This window comes from Alligator mississippiensis, chromosome 12 (genome assembly GCF_030867095.1).
Source record: "Alligator mississippiensis isolate rAllMis1 chromosome 12, rAllMis1, whole genome shotgun sequence".
NCBI classification, from domain to species: domain Eukaryota; kingdom Metazoa; phylum Chordata; order Crocodylia; family Alligatoridae; genus Alligator; species Alligator mississippiensis.
In genome coordinates this window covers 6,898,989-6,913,203 of record NC_081835.1, presented here as the reverse complement: position 1 = coordinate 6,913,203, position 14,215 = coordinate 6,898,989, and the positions used below count along the sequence as shown (strand labels likewise).

Below are 14,215 nucleotides of genomic sequence, written 5' to 3'. Positions count from 1 at the left end.
CAAAAGAATTACTCAAATGTGAAAAGAAGGGAACTCTGCATCCAGGAAGGTTATTTATTGTTAACCCCTTCTGAAGCCCTGGACACCCAGTTAAAAGGAGCATGTTGAAATTCTGCTACTAAACAAGAAAGGGAAAATCTTTTTTTGTCCAGCACTTACCTTCCATGCAGAGTTCAGTGGCTGCCTTTCCCTTCGCCAGTTTTTGAGGCTTTATGTGAGATGTTAAATGGAAATTCAGACTGGTTTGGCAAATACAAAAATCTCCCCCCAGCCTCTCACACTCTTTAAGATGCACATTGCTAATGCTTCTGAAATGTTTGTATAATCTCTGATTCAGAACGCTTTCCTTTTCACATGCCAGCTTGCTGTTGCAACCAAAATAACATACATGGGGCTGGATTATTTTTGTTTTCTGTGCAAATTTTGTACTTGAGGTTTGGATAGTCCAGACCAACATCCTAATTTGAGGAGTAGGCTTTCCTCCAAACTAGACACTCGCTCCTTTGACACCGATCCAGAATTAAGTACCTGGAGCTGCAATGGAGGAACCCTACAAGAGCTTTTGTAGCACACTGTAGCTTTGTCTCATTTGAGCACAAGCCGCCCTGTTCGTGGGGTTGCATTTAGTTGGCTTTCCACTCCTTGTGTTTTGTTTTTGACTTCTGGGAACAAAGTCAAACCTCAAAGTGAAACTCAGTCAAAACTGCCCAGTTTCACCTGCTTTCAGAGCAGAACCATGAAGCTAGCCAGGATTTGCTTTGGAAAGCTTCAAGAGCATTTGAATGAGCCTGTACTGATTTTCAGATTTATCATGTAAGCAGGTGGGTTTGGCGTAGTCGGTGCAAACCACTTCTGTGGGCAGCTCTTCTCTCTGCTTATATGTAGCCCTAAGCTCTGGGAGGCTTGACTAGATGTGCTGGCCCATTGACATGCGAGGAATATCCCTGGAGCTGCTACTATAGCATAGCTTGGAGTAGAAATCCCTCTTCCCCTTGACAGACTTTTGGGTTCATAAAACAAATAAAGAAGCTTCAGCAGCAACAACAGCAACAACTAAAACACAATGAGCAAAACGTTTTAATTAATGCAAAGGGTCTGCATTTCCCTGTTCATAGCTACTCTCTTCTCCCCACACACCTCCTGATCCCCTTTTCTATCCAGATGTTTGTCCAAGCGGGTCCAGTGCACGATCAGGAGTGACTTCTGTTTATAAACACACACATCTTTTCACATCGACTCAGGCCACAAGCCAGCAAAGTCTCCGAGCATATGCTTAATTGAAGCTTGTGATTAGTCCTGTTGACTTAAGATTTGTTTGGGGCTTGAGTGCTTTGCTAATTCCTGGCCTCTTGTTCTGAATCTTCTTGATGCGTCTTTCTCCTTTCTTCCGCAAAGCGCATCAAAGCATGAAGTCCTGGGATTAGTGGCAAGATAACTTCTCTAGTTAGCTGCATATTTGGTCCTCCCATAATCCAGTAGATCCGGAGTGTCTTGATGTTTTGGGACATGGCATGAAGCATACTCCCTTCTGACATGCTTTGCCTGGGCAGGGGGTTGTATGTGCCTGTCTTTAGGAAGACCCTTTTCCTAAGTCTGATGCTGTGGGGCTACAGTTACACATCTCTCTAGCTTGTTGCTGGAGCTCCCAGAGACATGTTGAGAGGGCACATTTTCAGTACTGCTCCACGAGAAGATTGCTGTTATTTTGTGGGATAGGATGGGATGGTCCCACTAATACCCCTATACAGACCTGACCTAGAACATCGCAGCTCCAGAAGCTGGAGCGTGGAGCAACCTGAAAAGGCTTTGCAGCTCTTTCTTGAAATGTGTGCAATCCGCAAGTGTGAAGCTTTCAAATCAGATGTAGTCTTCAAATGAAACAGATGTGTAGGGTACCCCTGCAAAGAGAGGTGTAGGTGGTTCCCCCTGCAAAGTTCTCACCTATAGGAGGTGAACCCCCTTTGCCTGAGGTTGAGCATAAATTTCCTATTCGGCCTTGCTCCTGCCCTCTGGGATTGCATGGGAGCACATACTTATCTTGTGCATCAGCATTTATGCTTGCTCATATCGATACAGCTGAATTTACCAGGTAGCCAGTGACCAGCGTTCACGTCTTAGAGACTGGGCTCCTTAATTTTCACACGTTTCCTTTCTGCCCCTGCCCAAACATGAAACAAAATCCCACTCCCCTTCCCGTCTGTCCAAAGTACAGTGACATGTACTGAACTTTAAATCGCTCATTTTCAGGAAGACAAAGAAGAAATTATTTGCGACAAATGTTTGCGCTTGTGATTAAGTCTTGACATAGTTTACATGAAAGGGTTAAACGAGACCGGGTAGCGAACAGCCAAGACTGTGGGAGGTGGATATCAACTCAACAAGAGACAGAGTGGGACTTGAACTCATTAACACTTTATTTTAAGGGATTGCCTGCCACATCAATTATTTAGGAAGCAAACAGGGTCTCCATCGCCGTGTCGCATTATTAATACTTGATAATGTCAATAAAATCCTACTTCCCTATACCGTCCCACCAACAAGACAGTATTGACTCACATGTTTTACATATCAAAAGCTCCTGAACAAAAAAAGGTAATTTGTATTTGTAAAGGATTTGTTGTAAATATGATTTACGAACAACATTTTTCAATTGTTATCATACCCGTTTTGAATGACCAGCCCACATTCCCCTGCGGGTTATTCATGTGCTATTCTATAATGAGAAATTTGGCAGATCTCATCTCTTTAGTGCATCCTTGTGCCCACCATGAGCCGGGGATCATGTTCTGCCTTGTTTACAGCTGACAGTGTTATTATTCTCGTTAGGACTCTGCTTTCTTATCATATTGTTGTGTTGAGCGAGCCTTTTCCTCTCCGTTTGTGTTTCCTGGCAGGGCTTTTCTTCCCTTATTGACAGTTTGTAAAAATATGCATTAATTTGGAGTTTAAAGCATGTATCATGGTGTCTCTTTGCTGTGTTTGCTTGAAGTTGATTAATGATAGAACCTCACTTGGGGTCGTCCTCTGGAGAGTTGTCTCACAGGTTCTGCATGTTAACTAGAGAAGCAGAACACACAGCAAGCGATGATTAGCCCAGCCTCCACCAGCTCAGTGAGCTGACAAACTGCTATTTTGCTTTACTGATGCTTATTTCACTTATTTATCTGAAGATTGTATTAATCAACTTAATATGTCAGCTGAGAGCATTTTCTCTAAATCCTGCGAAGAAAGCATATATAAGTAAGTGCTCCTCCCAGGATATTTTCCCAGCGAAGCTAAGTAATTGTAGGCTCGTTCTTGGGTAGATGCTTCCCCCCTCCCCGTCCCCTCCCTCCCCTTTTTAGCAGCAAACTGAAACAAAGTTGAGAGTCCGATTTCCTACATACCGTTCGCCCCATTGAAGTCAGGCGCAGCTCCGAAAGTCCCTACGTTTTGTAGAGGCCCTACATATCCCCCCCCAAAAAAATGACAGTAGGGTTAAAGCACGACGTGGTCTTTTTGTCTTTTTTTTGATGGACTGTTTTTAATTGTTTCTCTAGGCACCCTGTGCATGTCAAAGAAGAACCATTAGATCCAGACGAAAATGAAGGCCCGCTATCCTTAGTGACAACAGCCAATCACAGTCCAGATTTTGATCACGACAGAGATTATGAAGATGAACCTGTAAATGAGGACATAGAATGAGTATGTCTGACATCCTTGTCCTGAGAATGAAGATTGGAAGAACACGTCAAATTTAGCTGTGAAATCTCTCCATTATTGTACAGTCTGGAGGATTCTCAGTCCATTTTGACAACTATGAAATATGTTAACTCTTAGTGCCATCAAGTATCCCATTTGGGAGGATTTTTGATTTTTCTACTTTTTGTTGAAAAAAGGAATTTGTACTCTGTGCATTGGATGGACTTGTTTGGTACTTGGGATTTTCCTCTCTTACAGTCAACATCAGTGTTGTCAATTTGCTAAACTGATTCACTTCCTCACATTTAGCAGCAGACTTTGGACTGCAGTCCTGCCAATTTTGGACACTGAGGACGTCAAATTGAGCATGTACATCTAAACTGCAGATCAAGCCTTTGCCCAAATTTTAAGGATTCCAATGGACAACATATTTGCACAGTACTGCATGTTGATTATCACTGCCTTTTACTCCATTTCTTTCTTTCTTTCCTTGTTGGGTTTTTTTTTTTGTTTGTTTTTTGTTTTGTTTTTGCTTCCATTTGGGATGGGGAAGGCCTCCGCGTGCGTGCGTGTGTGTGTGTGTGTGTGCGTGTATTGGGGAGGGGTTCAACAAAAAATTATCCCTAACGTTTTAATGTATTGCTTTTATTCCTCCCCCCCCACCCTCCCCCACCGCTCCAAACTTCTCCCCTACCTTTTTAAGTTCTGACCTCAGGGCTCAGGTGGGCCCAGAGCCTCTTGGAGGCTTCATGTTTTCTGTACTTTGTGATGAATGTTAATAGGTGTTTTTATTATACGAAGCTGAATGTCATTGAATTGTTTGTAGTTTTTTCTGTCATTCATTCCAGTTACCTTCAGATGCCACCATGTTTTCTTTCGCTATGGAAAACATTCCATTTTGGTGTCTCTTTTTCTGAAAAGGTCCCAAATGCTGCACTATGTCCGTGGAAAGGTTGTCCAACAGAGAGGAAGGGAATGAAGTACTGCAAGAATGAGAATGAATGACAGATGAACATAGAAACACTGTAGGAAGCAACACAGATTCATTCCACAAAGCAGTATTTTTTTTAATTTTTTGTTTCGGTTTTAGTTTTTTGAGATATATATATATATTTTTTTTTTTTTTTGGCAGCAACGTTGAATATTAGCAAATGCCACAAAATTGAACAGCACAAAGAAACATATGCAGCACCGGCAGAACTCACTTCATTAGAGAACGAATACTACAGTGGCAAGCTCTCAGTTGTTTAACATGAGTTTTAATGGGCCAACAAATCTTTCTGGAATATCTAAGATTACCAAAATGGGGGGACCTATACATTTACGATGCTAATTTTTTTTTTTGGTTTTTGTGTTTTAAAATTTTTTTGCGTTTCCAAATAGTGGTTGGAAAGATGACTTCATTAAACTGTTGTTGTACGCGGTGATGTTTCGCAGTTCAACATCAGTTCAGGATTGCTCGACGGCATTAATCTGTTTGAATACAAATTAGATTTCAGATTGAACTTGTTACGGGAGTTAATAAGGACTGAGCCCACTAATGCTAAAGTGTTAATTTCAACTGTGCAAATCCTGTACTGCAGTTAAGATTGTTATGCAATATTACACCAGCCAGTATCAAAACCTCATAGTAGAAACCAGTGAATATAGGACAAGAGCTAGGACTGGGGCTTGTTTGGCAAAACTAGCAGTGCTCGACGAAGCAAACATTACAGACAAAAAAGCTGTTGTTATAGGTCAGTAAACCTTGGTCACCAAACACCTAAACGTTTTCATTCTGCAGCCACTTTTCTGTCACTCATTTATTTATGTAGGACTGTAGCTTTTTTTATGATTTCAACAAAAAAAAAAAAAAAAGCCTTTCAGAGCTTAATTTATATTCTTCTTTGTACCTTTTTTTTTTTTTTTTCTAAAATTACCAAAGATATTACACAAAGGTAAATTATGTTCTCTGTTATATGCTTTATCTTATGAAGCCAAATATCCTCTTATTGTTGATCAAAGGAGGTTGAAGAATTTAGAGGGAAATGACAAGATATGGGCTATTGCTAATCCGAGAGAGAAACTGCTCCTTTATTCTAGTAAATTTAGAAGGCCAAGTAGATGACTGAACCAAAGTTGTTACTTTTTATTCGTGTTCCTTTAAAGCGACCAAACTGAAATTCTGTAACGAGAAATCGAGGAGAGCTTTTGAGACTCAGCCTAGGAAACAGTGTTACAGGAGGAGCTGTGAGAAGGGAGCGGGAGAGAGCAAACGCGCACACATACGGTTCTTTTGCAGAAAATTAGAGTATCAAATAAAGGAGACAGTTTTAATAAAATCCAGAAGAGAACAGAAAAGCTCCCACAATTTAACTGGACCACATAATAGTATTTCTAGAGTAAAACAAATTTTTGTTTTGGTCTTTGGTTTTACAGATTGTATGCCACTTTTGTTTAAGGATTGTGCTAGGATGGCAGCTTTAATTTTGGTTTATCTTGGCACATTTGCTCGGTTTTGTTTAGTTGTTTCGGTCAGCATGTTTCATAAGGAAATAACACTCCTGTCCACTCTCAAGCTTTGGTACAAAAAAGATAATAATTATTGGCAGTTACTTTTCTAAAGCTCAACTCTGCTTTCTGTTTAAAAAAAAAAAAAGAAGAAGAAGAAGAAAAGAGAGAGAAAAAAAAAAAGGGCAGTCTGTGGTCATTTGAAACATTTTTTTTTTTTTTAATTATATCCAGGCAGCTTCATGACGTGCCGGCGGTAGCCAGATGGGGATCACGAGAAGTGATCCCTGTGCTTCTAAACTGAGTGGTTTGCTGGTTAGTTCGGTATTCAAAAAGGGGATAAAAATCTGGTAGATTAGTTCATTCTCAGCATGTGTAGCTAGACATGAGTAAAGATAACAGCATGAGAAACTGTTAGTACGCATACCTCAGTTCAAACTGTTAGGGAATGAGTAAATAAAAAATACATTTCACTCAGTTGCACTTAGTTGTATGTCTTGCATGCTTAGTCTAAAGACTGTAGCAAAAAAAAGAAAAAAAAAGAAAAAGAAATAAAAAATTAGATTTTAACATATCTGGCAGGTGTCACAGCCTTGCAGAAGAACCAACTGAAAATCTCAGGCTTTACATCAAGCAAACTTCACTATGATTTTTACAATTCTGATTCTGTATCCCTTTGGATATACAGTTGCTTCTTTAGGGTGGGGTTTATTATGTTGTACATATATATCCCAATGTGTCTGTGTGAGCCTTTGTCTTTTGGGGGCGGGGGGGAGGGAAGAAAAGGTGGAAAGGTCCTTTTTTAGATATCATTCCTCAAAAGGAATAAATGCATACCTGTTTGTCAAAACACCTTTTGCTTTTTGTGCAACTGCTTTATATTAACTATACTAAAAAAAAAAATAGCTTTGAAAAAAAAACTACTGTATGTAATGGAATTGCAGAATATGCTGCACATGTATTTTATTTAGTTATCCTTGCTTTAAGAATATTGGATGACATTTGCTGACATGTGGGAGAAAATCCCTGACTTTTTTTTTTTGTTGTTTTTTTGGTTTTTTGCTTTAAATTGTAACATAGTTGACAGATTTTTTTTTCTCCTGTTATCATTGATTGACGCATTTTTGTACAGTTTTTGTGTTTAAGCTGGGTTTTTTTGATACTTTCCCACCCCTTCTGTTATCTTACCACTGCCTTTTCTGGCTGTCTTAAACAAAGTTCATATATTTGAAAGGAAAAAAAAAAAAAAAGTTGTTTAAAAAAAAAAAAAACCACCTGTTTTTCTCCTGCTGCAGTAAATATTTTGCATGATGAATTCCAGGGTCACACTTTCAAAGTTTATCAGTGAAGTAGTGATTAATAATGGGGAGTGTCAAACTATTGAACTTTTGTATAAAAAAAAAAAAAAACTTTACAAGGTGCCAATATGTAAAGACAATTTGTTACATGTTTTTTTTCTCAAAGAAAAGCGTACATTATGAAAGTAGTACCATGTATCAGGTAAATCGCTGTCAGGAATGAGAGTCAAAGCCTTCCTTGTCCACAAAAAAAAAAAAGTTTGTAAATGTAAAACCTGTTAGGTTTCGGCATTCGACTAGAAGTGAACTGAAAGAAAAAAAAAAAAATCAAGGCTTATGTAGAAACCGTGAATCACGAAATCTGTTACTTTGTTTGATCCACACTTCTGAGAATTTCACCAGCTTTCCCAGCACTCTTCTTCGGGTCAGATTTTGGGGAGAGGATGGGGCAGGGGTTCTGATTCTACAAATATTGCAGATCGTTAGCCATTTTTATATATATGTGCATATATATATATAGATATATATATATCTCTATAGAAAAAAAAATTAAATAATTTTGAACTATCGTAGTTTTCAGATTGCCAACAAGCTACATTCCGCATCGCATGGAAAATGTGTGAAACTCTTTTGAAATCCTTTGGTACCTTTGGTTAATGAACCTCCGACCAAGTTTTTAGATGTTTCAGAAATTGTTCAGCATTCGAGTCTTGAGAGTCAAATTGGCAGTTATGACTGCGTTTTAATGGGCCCAGAATAGTTAACAAAGTCTCTTCTACCCATAAGCCTTGATGAAAATGGTACAGTCCAGACTGTTAGCATGGTGCTTCATGTGTATGTGCTGCCAGTAACGAGATTTTTTTTTTTTTTTTGATAAGGCATAAAAGAAACTCATTCCTTACATCCACTGTAATTCCATCATTCCATGTCTGTTGATACAGACAATAAAAAATGTTGTGTAGTCAGTACTAATTACTGACATTATAGCATTCTCAAATGCAATAAAAATGCTGGTTGTTCACACTGGTAATACAAGTTGCCATGTTCTAAGTTTTTCTTCTAGTTTTCTGGCACCGTTATGCTGTCTTCGTGGAGGCCTCCCATCCTGCAGATGAGTCCCTGTGTGTAGGCTGCTGCACCACACCAGAGCCCCCTTGTAAAACCAGCTGGGGTGGGGGATGAGAGAGGGGCTCAGCATGAACACGCGTGGTCGTCCCACCTGCAGCAAACTCCTGATTATGAACGTGCATTTATCGGCAGATGCTTCAATCGTGACATTGCAACCAACCTGAGCACCGAGGGCTGATCCTCCAAGGGGCTGGCTGCCTTCTGCTCCGGTGTGCATGCTCCGCAGCTCCCAGAATAGCACCCCAGTCATTTTTGGCTCTTGTTGAGCGGAGCAGAGGGTGTTCATCCCTCGCAGGGGTTTACCCTAGAAACACAGAGAGAGAAAGGCGTGCAGGGGTCAGGCCCAATCCTGCAGGTCCATTAAGTGCTTGGCACGCTGAGCCATACACAGTTCACGGGATCAGACTTAAGTCCCCCAAATCGTGTTTGATAAACTTCAAAGTGATGTCCTCCCAGCCCAATTTTAAAGGGAAAGCCGCCACCTTTTCTCTTGAGGGAGCATCCATTTATTTTCTTCATCAAGTTTGATAAAGAAAAATAAAATGTTTAATAACTAGCATTAGCAGCAAACTAAAATTTCAGAGGAGAGGTTTTCATGAATAATTCATTAAAAATTTCACATCTGCAAGATTAGTCATCCAAATAAAATGCTAATGTCAAAAACATGCACCGTCTATAATATTCTCATCAAGAAATCTTTTTGCATATAATGATAAACGCTTAAATTAGTACAAATGATTTTATAAAAATATTCTATCATAAAATTATACCGGATAACTACTTTCAAGGCACACACACAAAAAAAAAAATTCTTGGCACGCTCCTTCTAACATAGTGTATCGGAGTGGTATTGATTTTGAAATTTTAATAATCTAAATATAGAGAATAAGGTGTTCTCCGCTAGTGGCAAAGTGCTGGATTTCACCATGAGAACAATCTTAGAAAAAGCATCCGAGGGCCCTTCGTTAAGTGCATCTGAAATTACCTAGTTTATTTGACATCACTGCCAGAGGCCCTTAACACAGCACTCTGAGTAATAGGAGATGGGCACTGGTCCTCTAAGATATTAGGGCTGGTGCTGCCTTATTGGCTGTGGATAACGGGACAAAACACGTGCTGAATTCTCCTGGGACTGGCACCCCTCTGTTTCTGAGGACCAGGACGATTCACAATCTGCCTCTGTGCTACCTTGAAGCTGGTGTTGTTCGGAAAAGAGCAAAGCGGGTGGCAAACACCAACAAGCAGAATAAGTTGCTTTACGTTCGAGTGGCATGCTCACTGCACGGGCATGAAAGACATGCCAGGCAGATGAGAATTAGGCTTTCTACTCATGATCTGTGGAAAAGGAGCCCAACTCTGGCTCCTTTTGAAGTCAACGCCGTCTTTCTCATCGAATGCAAGGAGAGCAAGACTGACGGCTCTTGCCTTCTGAAAGCCGAATGCTGCGGTTCCCACTGACCTGAATGGAAGCTCCCAGGGAAGCCCTGCAAAAATGAGGCTTGGCCGCTGCCTTGCATGGCAGCAGGATGAAGCTTTTGGCCTCGTGCCTGTCTTAATGTAGGCAATCAGGCCTCATAGCAGAGATGATACCTTTTATTAAGCCAACAAGGTTTTTGCAAAAAAATAAAAAAAAAATTCTTTAATTGCAAGCGTTCGGGCACAAACTCCCTTCATCTTAGTTAAAGATGTTTTTTATTTTGCAAAAACTGTTGTTAGACTAAAAGATATCACCTGTACTGTGAGTCCTGATTGCCTTTTCCTCTAGACCAATATGGCTACAACCTGGATACCTAGCTTAATGCAGCCCATTTAAGTGTGGTTGTCGCTGGTCAACCAAGTGTGTAACTTGGTATTACTGGAGCAATAAACCACCTATCTTCCGGGGCCCGGCAGCCACGTTGTGGTGCACCACACCAGCTGGCTCCTGAGTTGCAATAATGCCATCGGCTCTGGCAGCCTCAAACGGCCTTTGCCAGGGAAATGCAGAACTTCACGCAGGACAGACTGGGAAGTTTGAGCTTCTCCTAAATCTCTGGAATGAAAAATGAGGAGTGGTATCGTGTTATTCCAGGATGGGTTGTTTTTTTTTGTTTGTTTTGCACTGAAAAAAGAACAGCCCAGAGCATAAGACGTTTAAAAAGGAAGTCCCAGGCATGCTCTGCAGCTGCAAGGCACACGAGTCTAGCTCTCCCACGGATATTGGATGTGGCCTCTAGACAATCAAAATGTGACGTTTAGCTTAGCTTGGCCATACGGAGTGCAACGCATTCCACGTTCCTGAGCTAATTTCAAGCAGTAATGCTGTTGGTCTCACACGCACACACGCTCTCCTCCCTCACAACAAAGTATAATTAGCCCTTCTTGACCTATTAATCAGGCTCCGTCTTCAACGATGATGTTAAATGTTCATGTAAACATGTGTTAATCAAGGCTATCTTTCATCTTGGTTGTAGTGGTGGTTAATTCTGTCAGACAGAAGTACTCCTCATTCTAATATTACCGAGTTTGTTGTTGCAAACCTCCGTCTCAGCTGAAGCGGTTGACAAATGTGGTGAAATACGACGTGTTGGCGGAGAATCCTATTTTGTGTACAAACACTGCTTTCAGTGTGGTAAAATATTTAGGTTGAAACACTGATCCAGCAAATGGCTCTGCGTGGAGCCCCATTGACTCCCGTGGCGTATCTCCACAGACACTGGGGTTTACCCATATGGATTCACTTGCAGCGCTGGAGTTTAGAGCACTGACTCACAAAGCACTCCAGCATATGCTTAAATCTATTAGGATTATAAACACTTCTGGGCAGGGCTCTTGCTTTTCTCTGCTTGCCTGTTGCCTACTGCATGGAGGTGCTGATACCCCACTGGGGTCCCTTGCTGCTGCAACTCATACAGTCCATGCAAGTCAACAGGAATTTGAGCCATGCACATGAGCCCACACTAGTCAGGACTGATAGTTGCAACATAACTGTACTAATGTGATTAGCTGCTTCAGAGAGACAAAGAATTAGACGTGATAAGACACTGTGTGCTATGTGAGAAGTACCAAAAATACCCATTCCGCCCCATGCATAAGTTTGTTTAAAGGAGCATCCATAAAATCAACCCTCAGCATCTCGAATTGTGAAGATGTTTGCTTGGAAGACTTCAGTGGTCATTTTCTTTTTTCCATGTAGGACAGGAGCCTGAAAAGCATTTTTTCTTCAAGTTATAATGTTAATTTGAAGGTAACCGTCCTTTCAAGGATTAATTCCAGCCAAAGCAATAACCATTATTTACCAGACTTTGACATTTTTATCACTCATCATATTAGCAAATTTCCATTGAAAATGCTAAAATGGTTCGTCATAAGGCGCATAACTGCTTTAGCTGTAAAAATGACCAACACAAGTGCCTGTACTCAAACATTAAATTATACTGTAATTAATAAAGACAGTTAAACTGTCTACTAGCAACAGCAATTTAGGTAACCACATTTGATCGGCTATAAATTGTAACTACATTAAAATTCCAGAAATATTAGCAATATGGATTACTTGATGGAAATAGGTGCTGATCACCAACACTCCTATTTTACAGCGGAAGCACAGGTCATGTTGGCCACAAAACTGTGGGCGAAGATCAAGGCTGAGTACTTTTAATCTTGTGAAACAAGCAATTACAAATAGTTGCATCGATTTGTTAAAAAGCTTTAGGTGACATAAATTGTTTCCTGTTTAGCTTATTGCTCTGATACATAAATGTCACTGAGTATAATATTAATTAGGGTCATGGAACAACAAGGGTCAGCTGATAGAGCGTACAATCAAGGAGGTGTCAATCCTTTGGTGAGCGTTATGGAAGACGGGAAAAGCGGATGCCCATTCGCACTGCAACGCCTGCGTCCTACTTCTATGTAATGACAAAAGAAAGTGAAGGATGCTGTCCTTTGTATGCGAAGTAATTACTTTAGAACTAGTGTAATTTTATGGTTTAGGCTACATTACAATGTTTTCATTCTTATATTCTTGCCACAGAACGTAAAAATCCACATATAGTGTCAATAAAATAAAATACTGTTTATAAAGGCTTTCAGCTGCAGAAGGCTAATACTTTGACTCCCAGCACATGGAAACTAAGCACACATTTTAGCCTGGTGTGTGTTTCTACACTTTAAAAATATATACTTTTTTTTAAACCAGAGAAAAAAAGGGCCGTGCAGGTTATTTACTTAGGATAAATCAAATGTATCGTATACACTGTTTCTTTGGATTGGCATACCACTTAGAAAAATACAGTAAGATTCTGAAAAAAATCTGGAGAAAATTTATTAAATATGATTTTTACTGTAATAGAATATTAATGTAACCCAATGCTCATTTCCCATTAAGTTGATCCCTTTTTAATACACACATGCTTTTTATTATTTTGCACTCATGCGAAAATTCCACATTCAGAGAGTTTCCATCTACTCAGGAATGTCTCTGGCAACGGCGCAGTAAGAAATCTTGAACTGAAAAAAAAAAAAAAAAAAGAAAAAGAAAAAGAGCAAATATCGAACGATAAGAGGTGGCACGGCGCTGATGAACTGAAGCAAAAGCCAATGATATAATAAGGGGTAGAAAGGCATTCAGCACTGGAAAGGGAACAGTAGAAACAATTATACTTTAACTCCCTCCCTTCTCGCTGCTACTGTACCACAGCACAGATGAAAATGTTTGATTTGCAACATAAAAGATTCATTAATTACCACTTGAATATTTAAAGCTATTTTGCAGACTAACAGAGGCAGATAAAGCACTGAATTAAAACCCCTAATAAAATTGTAAAAATATTTCTGTACGTTTACCAGTGTTACTCTGCCTCTAGGTTTAGGGAGTGTGAGGCTGGGCTTGTTACGGAACGGAGCTTTTAAGGGGCGAGCGGTCGAGATTGCAGAGGATTATCGAGCTCTCGTTTTCATATGTTTACCAGATACAGATCTGGAACCTAGCGCCTCGCACGTGGCAGCTCATCATGGGAGCGCTACAGTACATGGCAAGGATGGTTGTACTCTATGTCTACTTAAGCTATAGTTACAGAAGTGGTACATGTTTGTCCAGTTGCATGCTCCTATAATAATGCTCTCTTTGAGATGAAGCATCCTGAGTCAAGAATCGGCTAAGCCTGTTATAATTACTCTGATTAAAAAAAAAAAAAAAAAAAATTTGGGGTGGGGGGACAGCAGGTGTGATGACCTTGGGCACACTGTGGGAATTGGCAGTAAAGAAGTATTTTTTTCCCCCATGCATAGTAACTCATCTGCTTCTCCCAAATTGCATCATGGCCCTTGAGTATGCCTTAGGTGATGGCCCCAGTCTTTTGAGCCTGTTGCAGGTATGTTCAGCTGGCAAAGGAGCATGCCCACACATGCAACCCATTTGCTCCCTGAAACATTAAAAAATATATCTCTCTCTATAGCGCCTGCTTGGAAACACTCATGATCTAGGACCCCCTTCACCCAGAGGAAGCCAGCTCCTCAGCAGACAGTAGCTCTGCGGAGCAATGTGATGGTGACCAATCAGCCACCAGGATTTTTTTTTTTTTTTTTTATACAAATAGAGGCACCAATCTTGAAAGGATAAAGCAAGGACCAACCAA

General features: G+C 40.3%; 1 protein-coding gene and 1 long non-coding RNA gene across 23 annotated transcripts in view; one reads left to right on the top strand and one right to left on the bottom strand.

Annotated features, from left to right (window-relative positions):
• The window catches only part of FOXP1 (forkhead box P1), a 442,244-nt gene extending 433,740 nt beyond the window's left edge, over positions 1–8,504 (top strand). For all 20 annotated transcript variants that reach the window (XM_059715648.1, XM_059715649.1, XM_019499635.2 and 17 more), the window contains one exon: positions 3,540–8,504. In XM_059715648.1, coding sequence (XP_059571631.1) covers positions 3,540–3,684 — 145 coding nt within the window. In that variant the 3' untranslated portion in view covers positions 3,685–8,504. The remainder of the gene's footprint in view (positions 1–3,539) is intronic.
• The window catches only part of LOC109286205 (uncharacterized), a 372,088-nt gene continuing 362,365 nt past the window's right edge, over positions 4,493–14,215 (bottom strand). For all 3 annotated transcript variants that reach the window (XR_009455937.1, XR_009455938.1, XR_009455936.1), the window contains 2 exons: positions 8,758–8,901; positions 4,493–4,664 (listed from right to left, as the gene is read on the bottom strand). This is a non-coding gene — a long non-coding RNA (uncharacterized LOC109286205). The remainder of the gene's footprint in view (positions 4,665–8,757; positions 8,902–14,215) is intronic.